This window comes from Mastigoproctus giganteus, chromosome 3, assembly GCF_048544385.1.
Source record: "Mastigoproctus giganteus isolate SK-2022 chromosome 3, ASM4854438v1, whole genome shotgun sequence".
Taxonomy (NCBI): Eukaryota; Metazoa; Arthropoda; class Arachnida; order Uropygi; family Thelyphonidae; genus Mastigoproctus; species Mastigoproctus giganteus.
In genome coordinates this window covers 255,216,614-255,234,140 of record NC_143577.1, presented here as the reverse complement: position 1 = coordinate 255,234,140, position 17,527 = coordinate 255,216,614, and the positions used below count along the sequence as shown (strand labels likewise).

The following is a 17,527-nucleotide window of genomic DNA, read 5'->3' as shown; positions in this document are numbered from 1 at the left end:
TGGAAAGCATTAAATATTCTGATATGGACCCAGACTTTAAGGAAAGCTGCACTTTCGAAAGAAAAGGTCAGAGATCACATCAATAAAATTACTTAACACAACTGAACCGAACTTAATTATACGTTAATTACTTAATTAAGTACCTATACATAACAACGGTCTTTGAGAATGAAAAAATATTTAGTATAGAAAACATTTATTTAATATGATATGCTGTAATAAGGAATTGTGGGAGATGTGGTTTCTTTCATTGGCAATTAGTTATAATTTTTTATAACCCTTTTACCATAGCCAAACAGTGCAATGCATATGAGCACGTTTGCACCCTTTCCCCCTCTAACATCTTGTCATTCATTCTTTCTATGTAAGGGCATGTGACCCAAACCACAAGTAAATATAATTTTGAACTGAACTGCATGAATTAATATTAAACTATTTTGTAGGTTTACAAAGATATACTTACATAAATCAAAGCAGAAATTCTGTAAACCAATACAGAATTTTTAGTGTGAACCCCCTGGAACACTTTCAAAAACCCCTTGCAAACCACTAATCGGGGACTGCTGCTATTTTTGCTAAATTTTTGATTAATATCTTCATATATTTTTGTACCTGTTACCTGCATTTTCTGTATTGCACTGATTTGATTCTTTTTTGTAATAGGCAAGTTAGATGTATTTAAAGCTTGTTATTTCAAAAAATCTTGTGTAATGCTTCTTTATTTCAGGCTGCATGTAAAACAGGACAGATAAAAGAAGTAGAGAGGATTTGCAGAGAGAGTAATTGTTACAATCCAGAGAGAGTCAAGAACTTCTTGAAAGAGGCAAAATTGACTGATCAGCTTCCACTGATCATTGTATGTGACCGCTTTGATTTTGTGCATGACCTGGTATTATATTTGTACCGCAACAATCTTCAAAAGTATATAGAAATTTATGTACAAAAGGTAAGTGTAAAATTTTAAAAAATTAAATATACTAACTGCACATTGTTTTTGGTATAGATATTGTATAATTCTGTAATTGAACTTTAATCATATTCTACAATTTTTAAATATATATATATATTGTTAAATTAAATCTTCTGAATTCTACATTGTAAAAGACATCTTATTATACTGTATTTTCTCTGAATATAAGCTGCCCTCAAATATAAGCCATATCCCTGAAATTATATGGTCTTGAAATGAAGGAAACTTTCTTAAACACTTGCATCATTTTTGACAGAAAATAATTACTGTCAGACTGTTCCAGATTGCTTCTAGCCACAAAGTCTCAAAAATAACATCAAAAAAACCAAACAAATAATATGCTGGTATTTGTTCTATCATGTCCAAGCATTTCTCCAGATGTTTGTGCCAAAACTTCAAGATAAGAAATTAAAAATCTGCACAGACAAACCTGTTCTTGGGTTACTTGAAAAAAAGATGTGAACATAGCAGACCAGTCATCTCCCCCCCCCCCCAAAAAAGTTAGTCAGTCAGCATAAGCAGACAAATCTGAATAAACAAACAGAACTAAATAATGGGACTTACACTGCTGGGCCATTCTAAGTACATGTTTAGTAAAGGCATACTGTTGGCCTGAATTACTGCACTGGCAGTGATTGATGTGGCCTGGAATTAACAAGGTGTTCAAGTGATAAGGAATGTTGGGCCATTCAAGTAACAAAACTAACCTCAGTTCAGGGAGTTGAGCAGAGAACTCTGTTGGGCTGGCTGAGCAGATGTCAGAAGTCTTTCACACGTGCAGAACTGAATTGGGAAGTAGTCAGGCCACACTGCTTTATAGTGTGGTTTTTTTTTTCCTGCACACGTGTGTGAATGTATATGCAAAATATTCATTTTTGTCATTATCTGAGCAGGATCATCGATATCGTGGACAAATCTGAATCATCCCCTTCCTTTTAGAGTTTATATAATTAAAGAAGTCTGTTTTTCTTTGCATCCTTTACCAAAGATTTCTCGTAATGTGCCTTCACTTGCCTAACTTGATAACTTTGTGACTTGATAACCGACTAACCCAGTGGCGGCGAAACTTATTTCGCTCACAATCCCCCTTTATTAAATATAAAATTGACACGACTCCTCAATGCAAATCTCGAGGTAGGATGACCAGATTTTTAGAGAAGAAGAATAGCATTTTATAAATTATGTAGTAGAAAATCTTATTCGAGTACTGAGAAAGGAATAAAACAATTGTATCCATTTTAATTTACACAATTAAAATAATTTAGTATTTTAATTGAATACTACAAAACAACAAATCAAATTCTTATTCTTCAATTAAGATTACAAAACAAAAAATGAACAATTACAAAACAAAACCATTGATGAGGAGGATGAGCCTGGATAATTGGTAATATTTGAACCATATTTGCTGCAATGTTTGAAATTACTAATCTCATGTCATCTGGATCAAGTCCAGAGTGGTTTTTTTTTTTTATAGCTCTTAATTTTGAGAAACCAACCTCACATAAATGTGTAGACCTGAAAGGTAGCAATGTTTGTATCGCCATTTTCGATAATTCTGGATACTCGTCTTGAAGATCCAAAATTTTTCCCAAGTAGTATTGAAAAGAGCATGTAATGCTTTGTCAGATGACAAGTTGATAAGATCTTCCTTTTGTTGCATGGTAATTTCAGGACAGGAAGAAATATCAAAAGCAAAGGGATCACAAATCCAATACAAGTTTTTTTTTTTTTTTTTTTTTTTTTTTTTTTTACCCTGGAGATACATTATATCAGTTGGAAAAATTCTTAATTTGCATTGTTAGGTGGGTGGCAATGATGTCAATATTATAACAAAATCAGAAAAGCATGAGAACATTTCAGTATTATTACACTCAAAAAAATTCAGTTTTCCAAAGATTAAGCTTCCCTTTGAAAGTTTCTGTTATCACCGAGTATTAATATATTTGTTTCCCCTCCTTGAAGACATAAATTTAAATCATTAAGTTTTTCGAATATATCAGCAACAGAACTAAGTTTTTCAGGCCATTTTTGATTTGTAAACATCTGATGGTTCTGATTTTTATCCGATAAAAACAAAACTTCATTTTTGAGGTGAAAAAGATGTTGCAACACTTTACCACTGGACAACCACCTCACTTTTGTATATAAAATAAATATTTCATCCCATTTCATTACGCCGCATTGTGAAAAGTCTGCTATTTAAGCTTCTACTTTTTTAATAAATTTGATCACACTTACCGCATCTTTCAAAACTTTGTGCAATCAAAACTGATTGCACAAAGATTGTACATTTCCTTTGCTACTAATGCTTCCCTATGTGTAATGCAATGATTCAAAACTATATTTTAAACTTTTATTTTATCCTGTTAATGCATCATACATATCACAAAGCAGTTGTTCCACATTAGATTATTTGTTTGAAAGAAAATATAACATCAGAAATTTTTTTTTTTGCCCGTAGTTCTTCCTTCCAAAGTTTTGCAAATAGAAAAATATCTCCCTCACAGTATCTCACATATACAATAAGTTGGGCAAGGTTTTAAATATCTGTGAATTCATCTAACTGTATTGCAAAAATTGGACTTTTTCTCAATCAGTTTAATAAACTGAATTTTATGTTGTCTGTGATAACTGTAATATGCTGCGAGATTGTCTCTGGATAGAGGAATAGTATTTTAATCGCTGTACTTTTCTCCATGCATAATTGAAATCATTTTTATAGCAGCAGGGAGAACAAGAGATTCAGCAATAGTATGTGATTTAAAATTTTTTTCCTATTAAAAATAAAACTTCCAACTATACTCTTAAAGCTTTACAAGGAACTGCTGCATCTTTCTTCAGGAAAGATTTCAGACCTTGTATGGTGTCGGCATGTCTTTTTAAAAGGATTCAGTATTTTTCGTTATCTCTGGATGTTTCATATGTAAGTGTCTTTTTTCACTTAATAGGTTTCGTGTTTTCATTAACCAGTTTTTTGTAACTTATTATGCACGAAGGACATTGCCATCATCAACAACACTAAGTAAAGCCATTCTTTCATTTAAATACTTAATTTCCTTTAAATTCTTCTTGATATTTTCTATTCTTTTCCATTCTTTTTGATTTAGAAAATGATGGATCTCTACTAGAAATTGGTGGTTGCACTACACTTGAAATAATGTTAGTGTCCAAATTTTCACATGATACATTTCTTACACTTTCAGCTTCTGAAGTATCTGTAGCAACATTATTATCGTCACTCCTCGACTGTTTTGATTACCCAATTGTCCATGGTAAAATGTATATTTTTTCTTCTTAAAAACAATGATAATATAAAAAGTAGCAGAAGAATGAAAAACACATCCAAGTTGACATGAACGCACCGAATTGCGAAGCAGAATACTTGCTCTTGCTCTTTATTGCCACCACAACTTGCTCCGCATTAACAGACTTGCTCTTTATTGCCACCGCATATTCGCACCTTTGGCCTTTAGGCAATTTCAGAAATTTTTGCTGTAGGAAGCACAAATTAAGAGCTAAAGGGATTATGGTTCAGCAATCGAGTAGTATTGAGAAGTATTAATACATGATAATATAAAAAGTAGCAGAAGAATGAAAAACACATCTAGTCAGCTGCTTTCTGTGTGTCTGTAGCTAGTGAGGAAATTTAGTGTATTACCCACAAGGACAATAAGTAAGAAAGCCACCTGTACCACTTGTGAAACCACCCTAAAAAAGTGTCAATAGGGTTCATTCGTATCTCAGACTTCATTCGATAAGTAAAGTCTCTCTATATTGAAACTATTGAAAAAGTAATTTTAACAACAGGTTTTTTATGTTTATGTACACAACTAATTTCATTTAAAAATTTCCGTGACCCCCTTTAATTTATCCTGTGACCCCTCTGGGGGTCGTGCCCCATAGTTTGTACACCACTGGATTAACCTATATCTACCATAGCCTTCTGTGTTTCCTGTTAATTTATATGCATCCATGGCGCCTCCGTAGCCAGGTGGGCAGGCGCAGCAGTGCGTAGCACACACTTCTTGATTAGACCGGGGTTCGAGCCCGTGACCACCAAATACGGAGGATGTGGAAAGGTCAGGGAATGACCACTGCATATCCCCGGAGCAATATGGCCTTAGTTGCTAATGCTCCTAAAAAAAACCAAATAACAATAATAACTGACATCCATTTGGGCCTAAACCTTGGACAGTATTTCTTAGTTGGTATCTCCAAGATTAATTCCTTGAATGCTTCCCATTTAGAATTTGCCATTGGTAACATCATCAGTTGGTCCCACTGTATAAAATTTAAGAAATGCCTGAGACCACTGCAGTCGCCTTTACAAAAGCAAAAACCCTTCCCTTTACCCCTGATGGTCACTTTAAGTAAATTCAGTAAACTGGGATCACTGCCACCTAGTTTATTTATCTGCAAATTCTTAATGCATGTATAAGCACTGCTGATAATCAGATCAAGGTATTTCTTCCTCTGGTTGTCTCTTGTACATGCTGCTGTGGATCCTCGGAAATTAGATGGCGGGGCCTTCCAAAGTACTTAAATAATTTGCTGGGTGGCTGATCTGCCTCATCGTAGAAAAGTGTCAGCATTGGTGGGTTCCAATAGAGCTCAACAGCTAAATGATTAGAGAAACAACACAACATAACACTACACAACAAACCACTATCCACAAACTTTTTTTTAAATCTCTGGCCTCCACGGAGTTCTGTGTCACACAATATGCAATGCAGAGATGGGGAAAACTCCTTGTGCCATCAGACAACTAACACACTTTACATATATTTACCATAGCCTTCTGTGTTGGTAGACAAAGACTATGATAGATATATGTAAAGTGTAGAAAACAATCATCCAGTAAATCCACAAAAGGCTTGCTAGTGTGTGAGTGACCAACCCACAAGTTCCAGTCAATATCTGGGAAGTTAAATTCCCCCATTATAAGATATTCTGATTTACCGGCCCACTATTTCTCTGTATAGTTGTTCATTGTACTCATCAGCGTCATTAGGCATAAAACACAATCCTACCTTCATTTTTGCTTTCCAAGTGCTTATTTCACATGAAAGCGACTTAACATTGCTCTGTTCACCAATGTCAACTGCATGCACTTTCTTTGATTTTGTGTTTCTTAACTAACAGCATAACCCCTCCTCCTTTCCTATTCTGTCTATGCTTTCTGTACACGTACTCCTTAAATTCCAATTCTGCATTCCTAATATCTATGTGACTCCACGTCTCTGATATCTCAACGATATCCGCCTTTGATGTCTTGACCAGCACTTCAAATGCATCAAATTTATTTACTATACTCCTAGCATTGGTATACATGCAAATATACATGCACCTATTCTTACTTTTAGTACCCTAACACAACCCATGTATTTACTTGTCTTATGATGGCTTCCAGCAGTTCTTTAAATTCCCAGCACCTTGCTTTCCAGGCTGCTTTTCATTCCAATAGAAGCAGTGCAAGATTCTTTTCCACCTCTGCCTGTGGCTACTGTTAATGTATTAGTCTGTGAATCCCCACCCAAGCGAGCAGTTTTCTGACCCACATAACATTGCCTCGATAACATTAGCAAATATTCTTACACCATTTCTATTTAAGTGCATGCCAGCCATGTAGAAGCAGTCTGCTATTAACAAGCACAGATCACACTGTGAAAAATTCTACCCCATGAGCCTTGCACAATCTCTCCAGGGCCAAACTGATTAACAAGGAACTCATCATATGCTCTTTCCTATCATGCCTGGGCAAAATTGAAGACACTTTCTAATTTAACCCTACCTCGCAACTCCTTCCCCCCCCCAATATTGACTTGTACTTGTTAAGTAAGTCTGCAGATCTCCTGCACTTACTGTCATTAGTGCGTACGTGTACAACAATATTATCTTTTGTGCCCTTAAAATATATTCCCTGATGTCATACCGCAGTGCTATTCCACCTATCCTTTTTGCGCAATATGTTTCCCATTTCCCTGACACTTGGGTCACCAACAATAACTAGCTCCTGTGGGACCAGCGCATTCTGCCCTGAAGATTGTTGCCTATTGCACAAGGAGCAGCCCTGGCATTGAGTTGGGCACGTGAGAACCTGATGGGGCCCCCCTTTTAATTCCTTTGAGGGCATCAGCCCTACACCTTAGACTCCATCAGAACGCTGAGTTGGTGCCTGATTTCTTGATATTCTCTGCACCTAGCGCGGGCGCGCACGCACGCACACACACACACACACACACACACACACACACACACACACACACACACACACACACAAAGACCTCCTCCTTGGCTAGTTAATGTCCTGTTCCCGAAAGCTTTACAAACATTTCACATTTTACACATTTTTTTTTAGAATGTGATGCTTAGGAGAATCGCCCCGTTTGGTTTTCTCCCGAGCCACACCAGTTCTGCCAGATTATGCTCGTTGCTTTGCTGCTCCAGTCTTGGACATGATTTCTGTTTAAATAAAATTTATTTAACAATGAAAATTAATAAGATTATTAAATTTAATTGATTGACAATACTCTATAAAGCTAACAGATTCCTAATACAGTGCTACATATTGTGCTATCTTGTTTTACATTATACCTTACACTATCAAGTTCAAGATATACATCATGCTATTCGATATCTATCTGCTATACTAGAACAATGGCATCAAGTTTCATACATGGTTCTAGGGATAAAAGTAAAAAAGTAAAGTGCAGCCATTATCAACCCACTGCAGGATGGAAGCCTCCTCAACAATTCATGCTGAGGGAAATGGACCATAATCTGCCACGCTGGTCCAGTGCGGGTTGGCAGATCGACCGTATTCGGCAGCCAGGGGCTTGAACCCCAGTCTACTCAAAGAGCATGTGCTACTGCACTCCCGCTCCTGCCCATCGGCTACAAACCTACAAAAATTCTATATCTAAATTCAAAATAAACTAAGAAGTGTAACTAGGACTATAAAGCTACTTCTAGAAAACATTAATATGTCACTTAAGTCAATGGAATGGCAAAAATTTATCAAGAACTTATCCATTTGTGTAATGAGAACAAATAACATATCTCATAACAGCAGCCTTGTTTAAAAAAATCAAAAATCCAAGTGCCTTGCTTCCAACAGTGTCATGGAGCAAGTAAAATAAAAGTGAGAAACCAAAACTCCATGGAAATACACAAATCGGATGTGGTAGATTTTGAACACCGACATAATTTTTTGTGGTTATACTTAAAAAAATAATTGATGATACAAAACAAGTCTTAAATTCGATTTGCATGAGTAAAATCTATGTACTAATCCTGAACAGAAAACTTAAGATGCGTGAATACCAGAAATCTGGCAAACACTGCAGAAGTTGAAAGGCCAATATGTTTAATTCATTAATGTTAAACTGTTATGCATTTTTATTGTAGGTAAATCCTTCACGATTGGCAGTGGTGGTTGGGGGACTTCTGGATGTTGATTGTTCAGAGGATGTCATCAAATCTTTGATTATGGTAGTTAGAGGACAGTTTTCTACTGATGAACTTGTTGAAGAAGTGGAAAAGAGAAACCGTCTGAAACTTCTTTTACCCTGGCTAGAAATGAGAGTACATGAAGGCTGTACAGAGTCTGCCACTCATAATGCTCTAGCAAAAATATACATAGACTCTAACAATAATCCTGAACGCTATCTTAGGTAAGTTTTGTTTGCAATTTCTTTTTCTCAGTTTTACTTCGGTTGAGGGGAATTGTTTGAAAAATTTACTGCCACATAGTAATAGTACTTGAAATTAGTTGAAAGGAGGAAGTAAGTTTCAGTTTAACTTTTCAAGTCCATGAAAAGATAATTGAATGGTGTTAATCTCCTCCAAAGAAGGAAGGGGAAGAAGGCAGGATGAAACATGCAGAAACCACTGTATAATAGTTTTAAAAGTTAAGAAATTAGTAATTGCTTAATTTTCCATAATAGTCTTTTGGTGGCAGCCAGTCTTCTCCCATACTATGGTTGGAAGAAAGTTAGCAGCCAGGAGAAATGGAGTTGGTGTCATCTGATTCAGGAAATGTGTTGATAGTAGGGCTCAATACTGGTCAAAATCTTAATACTGGTATTTCAGTATTTTTAATTTATGAAACCAGGATATTGGTATTAATACCGGTATTCCAAAAAAAAAAAAAAACATTTTTTCGCAATAAATTTTGATTACAATTAGGTGCAATAAAGTAAGGAAAAAACAAGTAATTACTTGAATTCACGTTTTAAATCAAACTTTTATTACAATAATAAATATTCTAGCAAAAATTATTAAACATAGTTATTTTAAAAACAAAAAAATAAGCATCCGCACTACCTGTTTGAATAAAGTGAGCTTTTAAGAAACTCAATAGTGTTATTGTTTAAACTGGATCTAATTTTGGTACATATTTAATTAGCGGCGGAAAACGTCCTTTTGGATTCTGTGCTGCTTGATGCTTTGTACTGAGATAGTTGTAGACGAGTTGCAGTTTAACCCCCTCCCCCCACCTTATTCCCTCATCTTCAAAAAATCTTATTTTCTGTTTTGACTTTTTATGGCACTATATCCGTATTAATGAAAGAAAGGAACTGACGGTTAAGCTTGTTGAGGAAACCAAATCTAAGTTGTGGCGGGGGGGATATTTATTTATTAATTTTTATTTCCCTGTACCTTAGTATCGCCATCAGTACCCATTGTTATGATTTTTGGACAGCAGCTCCCCTCAAGCACTAAGCCCCACAATCTACCTGACTGTGTTAAAAAATGAATTTCCAGGAGCTGAGGGGGGAATGCCCTCGTAGTGCAAATATGCACAGTATCAAGTGCATAAACTTATAGAGAATAAAAATTTGACATATGACTATATTCTCCACCTTGTCAAAAGATGCTCTGATAGATGAGGAACACAGTGTTTGCATAATCCTAAATAACTGAACAGTAGCAGGGGTAGTTGTAGTTTTTACGAAGGAATTTTCATACAAGTAAGTGTATTGATTTTGCCAAAAGTCCGCTAAATTGTTTCTTCTGACAATTTAACCAAGCCATATACTTCAAAAGAAGGGATAAGTCACTTAGTCTTCTCTTGAGGTATATGGCTTGATTAAAAGCAATTGATCTGGCAATCTCTTTGCTTGTTTCTTTCTTTAGCCACAATGTGTGATTTTGTTCCCCATGTTGGTCAATCCGGAATTTTTTTTTCTGAATGGAATATTCTTTTCACAAATGATTCAAAAGACTATTGCCATCCATGGTTAAATCTTTTTCAAGATGAGAAACCCACAATCCCATATGTTTAATGATAACTTTGATTTTTTGGCTTTTTGATTAAAATTCCAACTGCCTATTCTGTTTTCAATGCAATTTTTTGTAACAAAGCTAAACTTATGATAGACATAAAAAGAAGGGGGGGCAGGCAACAGGTCCACCATGGCCAATCCATCGACGCCCAAAATGCCCTGTTCAAATGGTCATGAATACACCTTCCATAATGGGCAGGTGCCCCGTCATGTTGAAACCAAATGTTGCGTCTCACATTTGCTGGAACATCGTCAAGTAACCCTGGTAGAACTTGTTCAAGAAAGATCCGATATTTAGCGGAGTTCATGCGGGATGGTAACAGGTATGGGCCGACTAAGTAGTCACCGACCATACCTGCCCACACATTTATTGCGAAGCGATGTTGTGCTGCATTGGGGGTGCACACCGTATGGGTTGTCGTGAGCCCACACATGAGCATTGTGCTGATTGAATAAGCCTTCCTGAGTGAAATAAGCCTCATCTGTGACCAAAACATAGGCTGGAAAATTCAAGTCTTGAACAATTTCTTGGAGAAACCACCGTGAAAGCCACGCGTGCAGGATGATCTTGGGGGAGCCTTTGCAGATGAAAGGGGTGTAAGGAATCATCGTAGGCGCCTCCGTAGCCAGGTGGGAAGGAGCAGCAGTGCATAGCACACGCTTCTTGATTAGACCGGGGTTTGAGCCCGTCACCACCAAATACGGACGATGCGGAAAGGTCATGAAATGACCACTGCATATTCCCGGAGCAATATGGCCTTAGTTGCTAATGCTCCTAAAAAAAAACCAAACAACAACAGGAATCGTAGTGTCAGACGTGCTGTACACTGCAACGAGACACTCCTAAGGCAGAGGCAACGGCGCATGTGCTGGTAGTAGGATTATTCTGGACAGCATTCAACACACTTTCTTCCATGGTGGGAGTTCGCATCAAACAGCGTCTGCCCACACTACTCCTGTTACCTCTAAATGACCCATAATCGCACAAATTTTGATGCACACCCGCAAACAAATGGTGGTCCAGTACATGTCTGTCTGTGAAGCGTTCTCCATAAATTCGTTGAGCGGCTCGTCCATTGTCCTCTGCTAATCCATACACTAGGTGCATGTCTGCCAGTTCACAGTTCGTATATCGATGCATGCTGTTCGTGCGGCGACTACCACGCCGTCTACCGACTTACGGTGACGTTTCCGGTTATGGGTTCCTATGTGATTCACATTCCTTTAGATGTTACCTACCTCCCCTAAACGTTTGTACCAATATTTTTGAGTCACCCTGTATATATTATAAATATAATTTTTTGAAAGTTTCTTTTATTAAGTTTCTTTTATGTTTCATTTGCTGGAACATCGTCAAGTAACCCTGGTAGAACTTGTTCAAGAAAGATCCGATATTTAGCGGAGTTCATGCGGGATGGTAACAGGTATGGGCCGACTAAGTAGTCACCGACCATACCTGCCCACACATTTATTGCGAAGCGATGTTGTGCTGCATTGGGGGTGCACACCGTATGGGTTGTCGTGAGCCCACACATGAGCATTGTGCTGATTGAATAAGCCTTCCTGAGTGAAATAAGCCTCATCTGTGACCAAAACATAGGCTGGAAAATTCAAGTCTTGAACAATTTCTTGGAGAAACCACCGTGAAAGCCACGCGTGCAGGATGATCTTGGGGGAGCCTTTGCAGATGAAAGGGGTGTAAGGAATCATCGTAGGCGCCTCCGTAGCCAGGTGGGAAGGAGCAGCAGTGCATAGCACACGCTTCTTGATTAGACCGGGGTTTGAGCCCGTCACCACCAAATACGGACGATGCGGAAAGGTCATGAAATGACCACTGCATATTCCCGGAGCAATATGGCCTTAGTTGCTAATGCTCCTAAAAAAAAACCAAACAACAACAGGAATCGTAGTGTCAGACGTGCTGTACACTGCAACGAGACACTCCTAAGGCAGAGGCAACGGCGCATGTGCTGGTAGTAGGATTATTCTGGACAGCATTCAACACACTTTCTTCCATGGTGGGAGTTCGCATCAAACAGCGTCTGCCCACACTACTCCTGTTACCTCTAAATGACCCATAATCGCACAAATTTTGATGCACACCCGCAAACAAATGGTGGTCCAGTACATGTCTGTCTGTGAAGCGTTCTCCATAAATTCGTTGAGCGGCTCGTCCATTGTCCTCTGCTAATCCATACACTAGGTGCATGTCTGCCAGTTCACAGTTCGTATATCGATGCATGCTGTTCGTGCGGCGACTACCACGCCGTCTACCGACTTACGGTGACGTTTCCGGTTATGGGTTCCTATGTGATTCACATTCCTTTAGATGTTACCTACCTCCCCTAAACGTTTGTACCAATATTTTTGAGTCACCCTGTATATATTATAAATATAATTTTTTGAAAGTTTCTTTTATTAATAATTAGTAAATTTCATAATGGTTATTACAAGATCTGCCTTGAACACTTTGTCAGAGGGTACCATGACTCATACGGAAAGTCAATTGTGAGTTCCAGGTGAGTCATGATTTTATCATTTGCAGAACCCGTGGCATGTATTCCAAGGTTGACCTTGGAGATTCTTTTCTTTGTCACTGTTGTAAGGAGTTCATCGATCTTAAGTTACAATTTGGTGCATTGCTAGAACAATTTGAGTCACTGAAAAAATGGGTGCTTACCCTCAAGAGTAATGTAACTGAGAGCTCGTCAGGGACTCAAGACTTTAGCAACCAACCAAATGATGCATTCCTGATTTGGGCTCCAGAACAGAATAACCAAGTGCAAACTACTGTGGTTCAAAAGGACTTAGTTTTATTAGGAAACTCCATTGTCAGGAAAACGGGAAATATTTTCTGTAATAAGGATAGGTGGACTAGAACCAGGGTATGTCTGCTGGGATCACTATTAATGGTGTCACCAACAGACCAGATTTTAAGGGGAAGAAAGAGAATGTTATTATTCATGTGGGGGACTAATGACATTAAGCATACTCGATCTGACGATTTGTTAAACAAATACAGGACCATGCTAAAGAAATGTCACGAGTTAGGTCACAATGTCTGTGTTTGCAATTCTGCATAGGTACGATACGAGGGATTATATGCTGAAAGCCGTGGAGGGCCCCGGGTGCCAAGCGTTATAGTGATCAAGCAATTTCCTGAGTGATTTCTAAAGTGTTTTCTCAAAGATATAATTTTCTTTCAGTTATAAAAGTTTTCTTACTTTTCTATTATTACTGAACTTAGTCTTACAAATCGTAAGCAAGTTTAAGAAAGGAAAAACACCTTTCTTCTTTTTTCCTTAAATTAACGTACTAACTTTTATACCGCTTGGTCACTCTAGCGGCACTGCTCCTGCCTCCCCGTGGCGGAGCCGGTAACCTGGGAGAAGAAATCCACTCTCCCAGGGCTGAAAGGAGCAAAGATGGATAAAAATATGTATCCACCTTTAGAGCCATTGAGCTCAAGACGAGACAACATAAATGACAATGATAATGACTTCTCTCAACCCAAGAGGCTGAGAACAACCCCTCAAGAGGAGGTACCATCATTCCTCATACTACACTCTCTCTCAGAGCAGCCTCTGAGTAAGTTATCGCCATTCCTTATACAAAAATGTATTGAGTCTGCTGCAGTTTCACCGAAAACGGTAAGGCGACTTCAGTCCGAGGATATTCTTGTAGAGACTAGTAAATCTCAACATTCTGCAAAATTATTAAAGCTGACTACTTTTGGTGGACAATCAATAAAGGTCACTCCCCATGCCACCCTAAACTCCTCGAAGGGGGTAATTGCAGAATGGGATCTATTAAATGTATCAGAAGAGGAAATAGTCCAAGAACTTCGAGAACAAAAAGTAATCCAAGCAAGGAGAATTCTGACTCGGAAAGATGGTATCCTTGTTCCCACAAGGAGTATAATCCTCACTTTTAGTTCTATCCTACCAACATCTGTTAAAGCTGGCTATCTTCATTGCCGTGTGCGTCCTTATATCCCGAATCCAATCAGGTGCTATAAGTGCCAAAAATACGGACACTCCCAAACTGCATGTAGAGGTGAGGCAATATGTCCAAATTGTGGATCAAAGGATCATAATCAATCTGAATGCACTGCTACTTCTCAATGCCCAAACTGTAAAGGTAGTCACCTGGCTTTTTCGAAAATATGCGAATTATGGAAACAAGGGAAAAAAATCCAAAAATATAAAGTCGAGAATAAAGTCACATACTCAGAGGCAAGAAGAGAAATACTCAAAACAGAACCAAAGCGTACATATGCCACTGCTGCTAAACAATTTCAGTCAGTAGGTATTCAAACAGATGTTACAGTTCCTCCAAATCTATCCATCGCTGATTGGGCACGTTCTTTGCTCTCTGCTTCCAAACAGTGTCCTTCTCAACAAAAAATTGAACAAGCCAGTAACACACCAATTACCATTCCAACCGACGTGCAAACAGCAAAACCAAAAGTGGCAGAAACTAAAGTACTGAACCCAACAGTTTCAACGGGCATTAATCTGTCGTGTATTTAGTTAAATTTTGTGAAAAGGTTATCAATTATAATTTTATTTCCTATTATGAGTATATCATCAGCATATCGTATATATAGCTTTATCCCATAAACCTTGAATGTTTATATACCATTAAAAATCCTCCATGAGGAGGATTCCAAGTTGGATGAAGTTGCCAGATTACTTGAACAGAAAAGGATGGCATGGAAGAGTTACAGAGCAATTAAAAGTACTGAAGTGTATAACAGCTAAAAATCTATCTGTAATAGTGCCACAGAAAAGGTTAGGCTGGCAAAGGCAGATTATGAGAAATCGCTGGCAAAGAGAGCAAGGGGTGGGGAATAAGGAATTCTTCACATATATAAATGCAAAGAAGAGAAGGAAAAACCAGATTGGACCCTTGTGTAATGGATGTGGGATAGTATTAGATATCCCAGCTGAAGTTGCAGATGAACTCAACAGTTACTTTGCATAGATATTTACAGAAGAAAAATCCTTTACGTCAGTGAGAAATTATGGGAGTGAAAAAAAAATGTAATTAATGATGTTGAAATTTCACGTTTATTTAATGAAAAAAACTCTCGAGCCTACAGGCCAGTAAGACTCATGGGGTTGATGGCATTTACCCTATAATCTTAAGGGAGGTGGTAAGTGAATGCATTGAACCATTGAGGCTAATTATGAGAGCATCACTGGACTCTGGAGTGATTCTGTTGGATTGGAAAAGTGCTAATGTATCTCCAGTACATAAGGGCGGTTCTAAGAGTGAAGTGGGAAATTACTGGCCAGGTCTAACTTCAGTAGTAGGGAAAATCATGGAGACTATGATCAAGGGTGGAATTCAGGATCACTTGAGATAGAAATGGAATTCTGAAGGATACTCAGCATGGTTTTGTAAAGGGAAAATCATGTTTAACTAATCTGGTTAGCTAATTTGACAAGGTCACTCAAGAGCTGGACTTTGGGTATAATTTCGATGTTGTTTATATGGATTTCAGCAAAGCATTTGACTCAGTCCCACTGAGCAGTTATTATAATAGTTGGATGGCTTCAGGGCAGGAGGCAGAGGGTTTGTGATAAATGGTTATTTCTCAGATTGGGTTGAAGTAAGAAGTAGGGTTCCCCAAGGATCAGTATTGGGACCACTGTTGTTTTTGATTTTCATAAATGACATCGATGAAGGGATAGAGGGCATGATGTCTAAATTTGCAGATGATATAAAGATTGGTAGAGTAATGAGTATAAAGATTGGTAGAGTAATGATTGCCGCCAAGCAGAGCGTCAGAATGACCTAGATAGACTTCAGTTGATGGCCAGAAAAAGGGTAGCTATGCTTTAATCCAGCAAAGTGTAATGTATTGCACCTGGGGAACAGTAACCCCAAAATAACTTATATACTTGGCGGAGTTGAACTAAAGCCGGTAGTGGAGGAAAGGGACTTGGGTATTACGATATGGTCAGATATGAAGTTCTCCGAGCATTGTAAGACAGGTTGCAAGGGGGGCCCATGGTGTCCTATCGATGATTTATCGAACAATCACTAGTAGAGATAAGCATCATATCCCATTATATAAGGTTATTGCAAGACCACACTTGTAATACTGTGTTCAAGTATGGAGACCACACCTAAAGAAAGACATTGTTCTTCTTGAAAGGGTCCAAAGACTGGTAACTCGCCTGGTGAGATCAGCAAAAGGGCATCCATGTGAGGAAAGGCTTCAAATATGTGGGTTGCAGAGATTGGAAACTAGGCATCTTAGAGGAGACTTGATTGAGGTGTTTAAGGCTCTGAGAGGCATAAGCAAAATGAATAAGGACGAAATTTTCTCGGTTATAAATGATTCTAGAACAAGGGGCCATAATTTCAAGTTACAGGGGGGGGGGGAGTTGTTTAGACTGGATTGCAGGAAGTTTTATTTTAGCCATTGAATTATAAATTATTGGAATAATTTACCTACATGGGTGGTAGAGGCCGGCTGACAGTTTGGGGAAATTCAAAGGTCAGCTGGTCACCTAAGGAAAATGCATAGGTTCCATTTCCTTTTTTCTCTTATTAATTATTATTTTTTAAAATTTTCTTATTTTTAAAATTTTTTTCTTAAATTTTTTCTTTTTTTTTCTTATTAATTTGTTTTTATTCTTAATATTTTATTATTATTTATTTTTTGGCTGGTGCAGCATAAGCCATAGGCTTCCTTGCACCACCTGGCCATTACTAATATTTACATTTGCAAATGTATATAATCTGATGTCTAGTTTTTTCCTATTATTTATATTAAAATTTTACAGGGAATAAAAGATTATTTTGTAAATCTGTTTTCAGAGAATTCAAACTAAAAAATTGTCTTTTGATTTTGATAGGGAAAATCAGTACTATGACAGCAGAGTAGTGGGTAAGTATTGTGAGAAAAGGGACCCTCATCTGGCATGTATTGCTTATGAAAGGGGACAGTGTGATAGGGAACTGATAAAAGTGTGCAATGAAAACTCATTATTCAAAAGTGAAGCTCGATACTTGGTGAAAAGAAGAGATCCTGAAATGTGGGCAGAAGTATTAAATGAGACCAATCCTTTTAGAAGACCCCTTATTGACCAGGTTGTGCAGACTGCATTATCTGAGACACAAGATCCTGAGGATATTTCTGTTACTGTTAAAGCTTTTATGACAGCAGATTTGCCAAATGAGTTAATTGAACTTCTCGAAAAAATTGTCTTAGAAAATTCGGTTTTTAGTGATCACAGGTAAGTTTCATGGC

The 17,527-nt window shown here is 37.8% G+C and overlaps 1 protein-coding gene across 1 annotated transcript in view; it reads left to right on the top strand.

Moving 5' to 3' along the window:
* Chc (clathrin heavy chain) overlaps positions 1-17,527 on the top strand; it is a 496,589-nt gene that overhangs the window by 337,605 nt on the left and 141,457 nt on the right. The window contains exons 17-19 of the mRNA XM_090369802.1: positions 728-946; positions 8,381-8,646; positions 17,133-17,513. Coding sequence (XP_090225928.1) covers positions 728-946; positions 8,381-8,646; positions 17,133-17,513 — 866 coding nt within the window. The remainder of the gene's footprint in view (positions 1-727; positions 947-8,380; positions 8,647-17,132; positions 17,514-17,527) is intronic.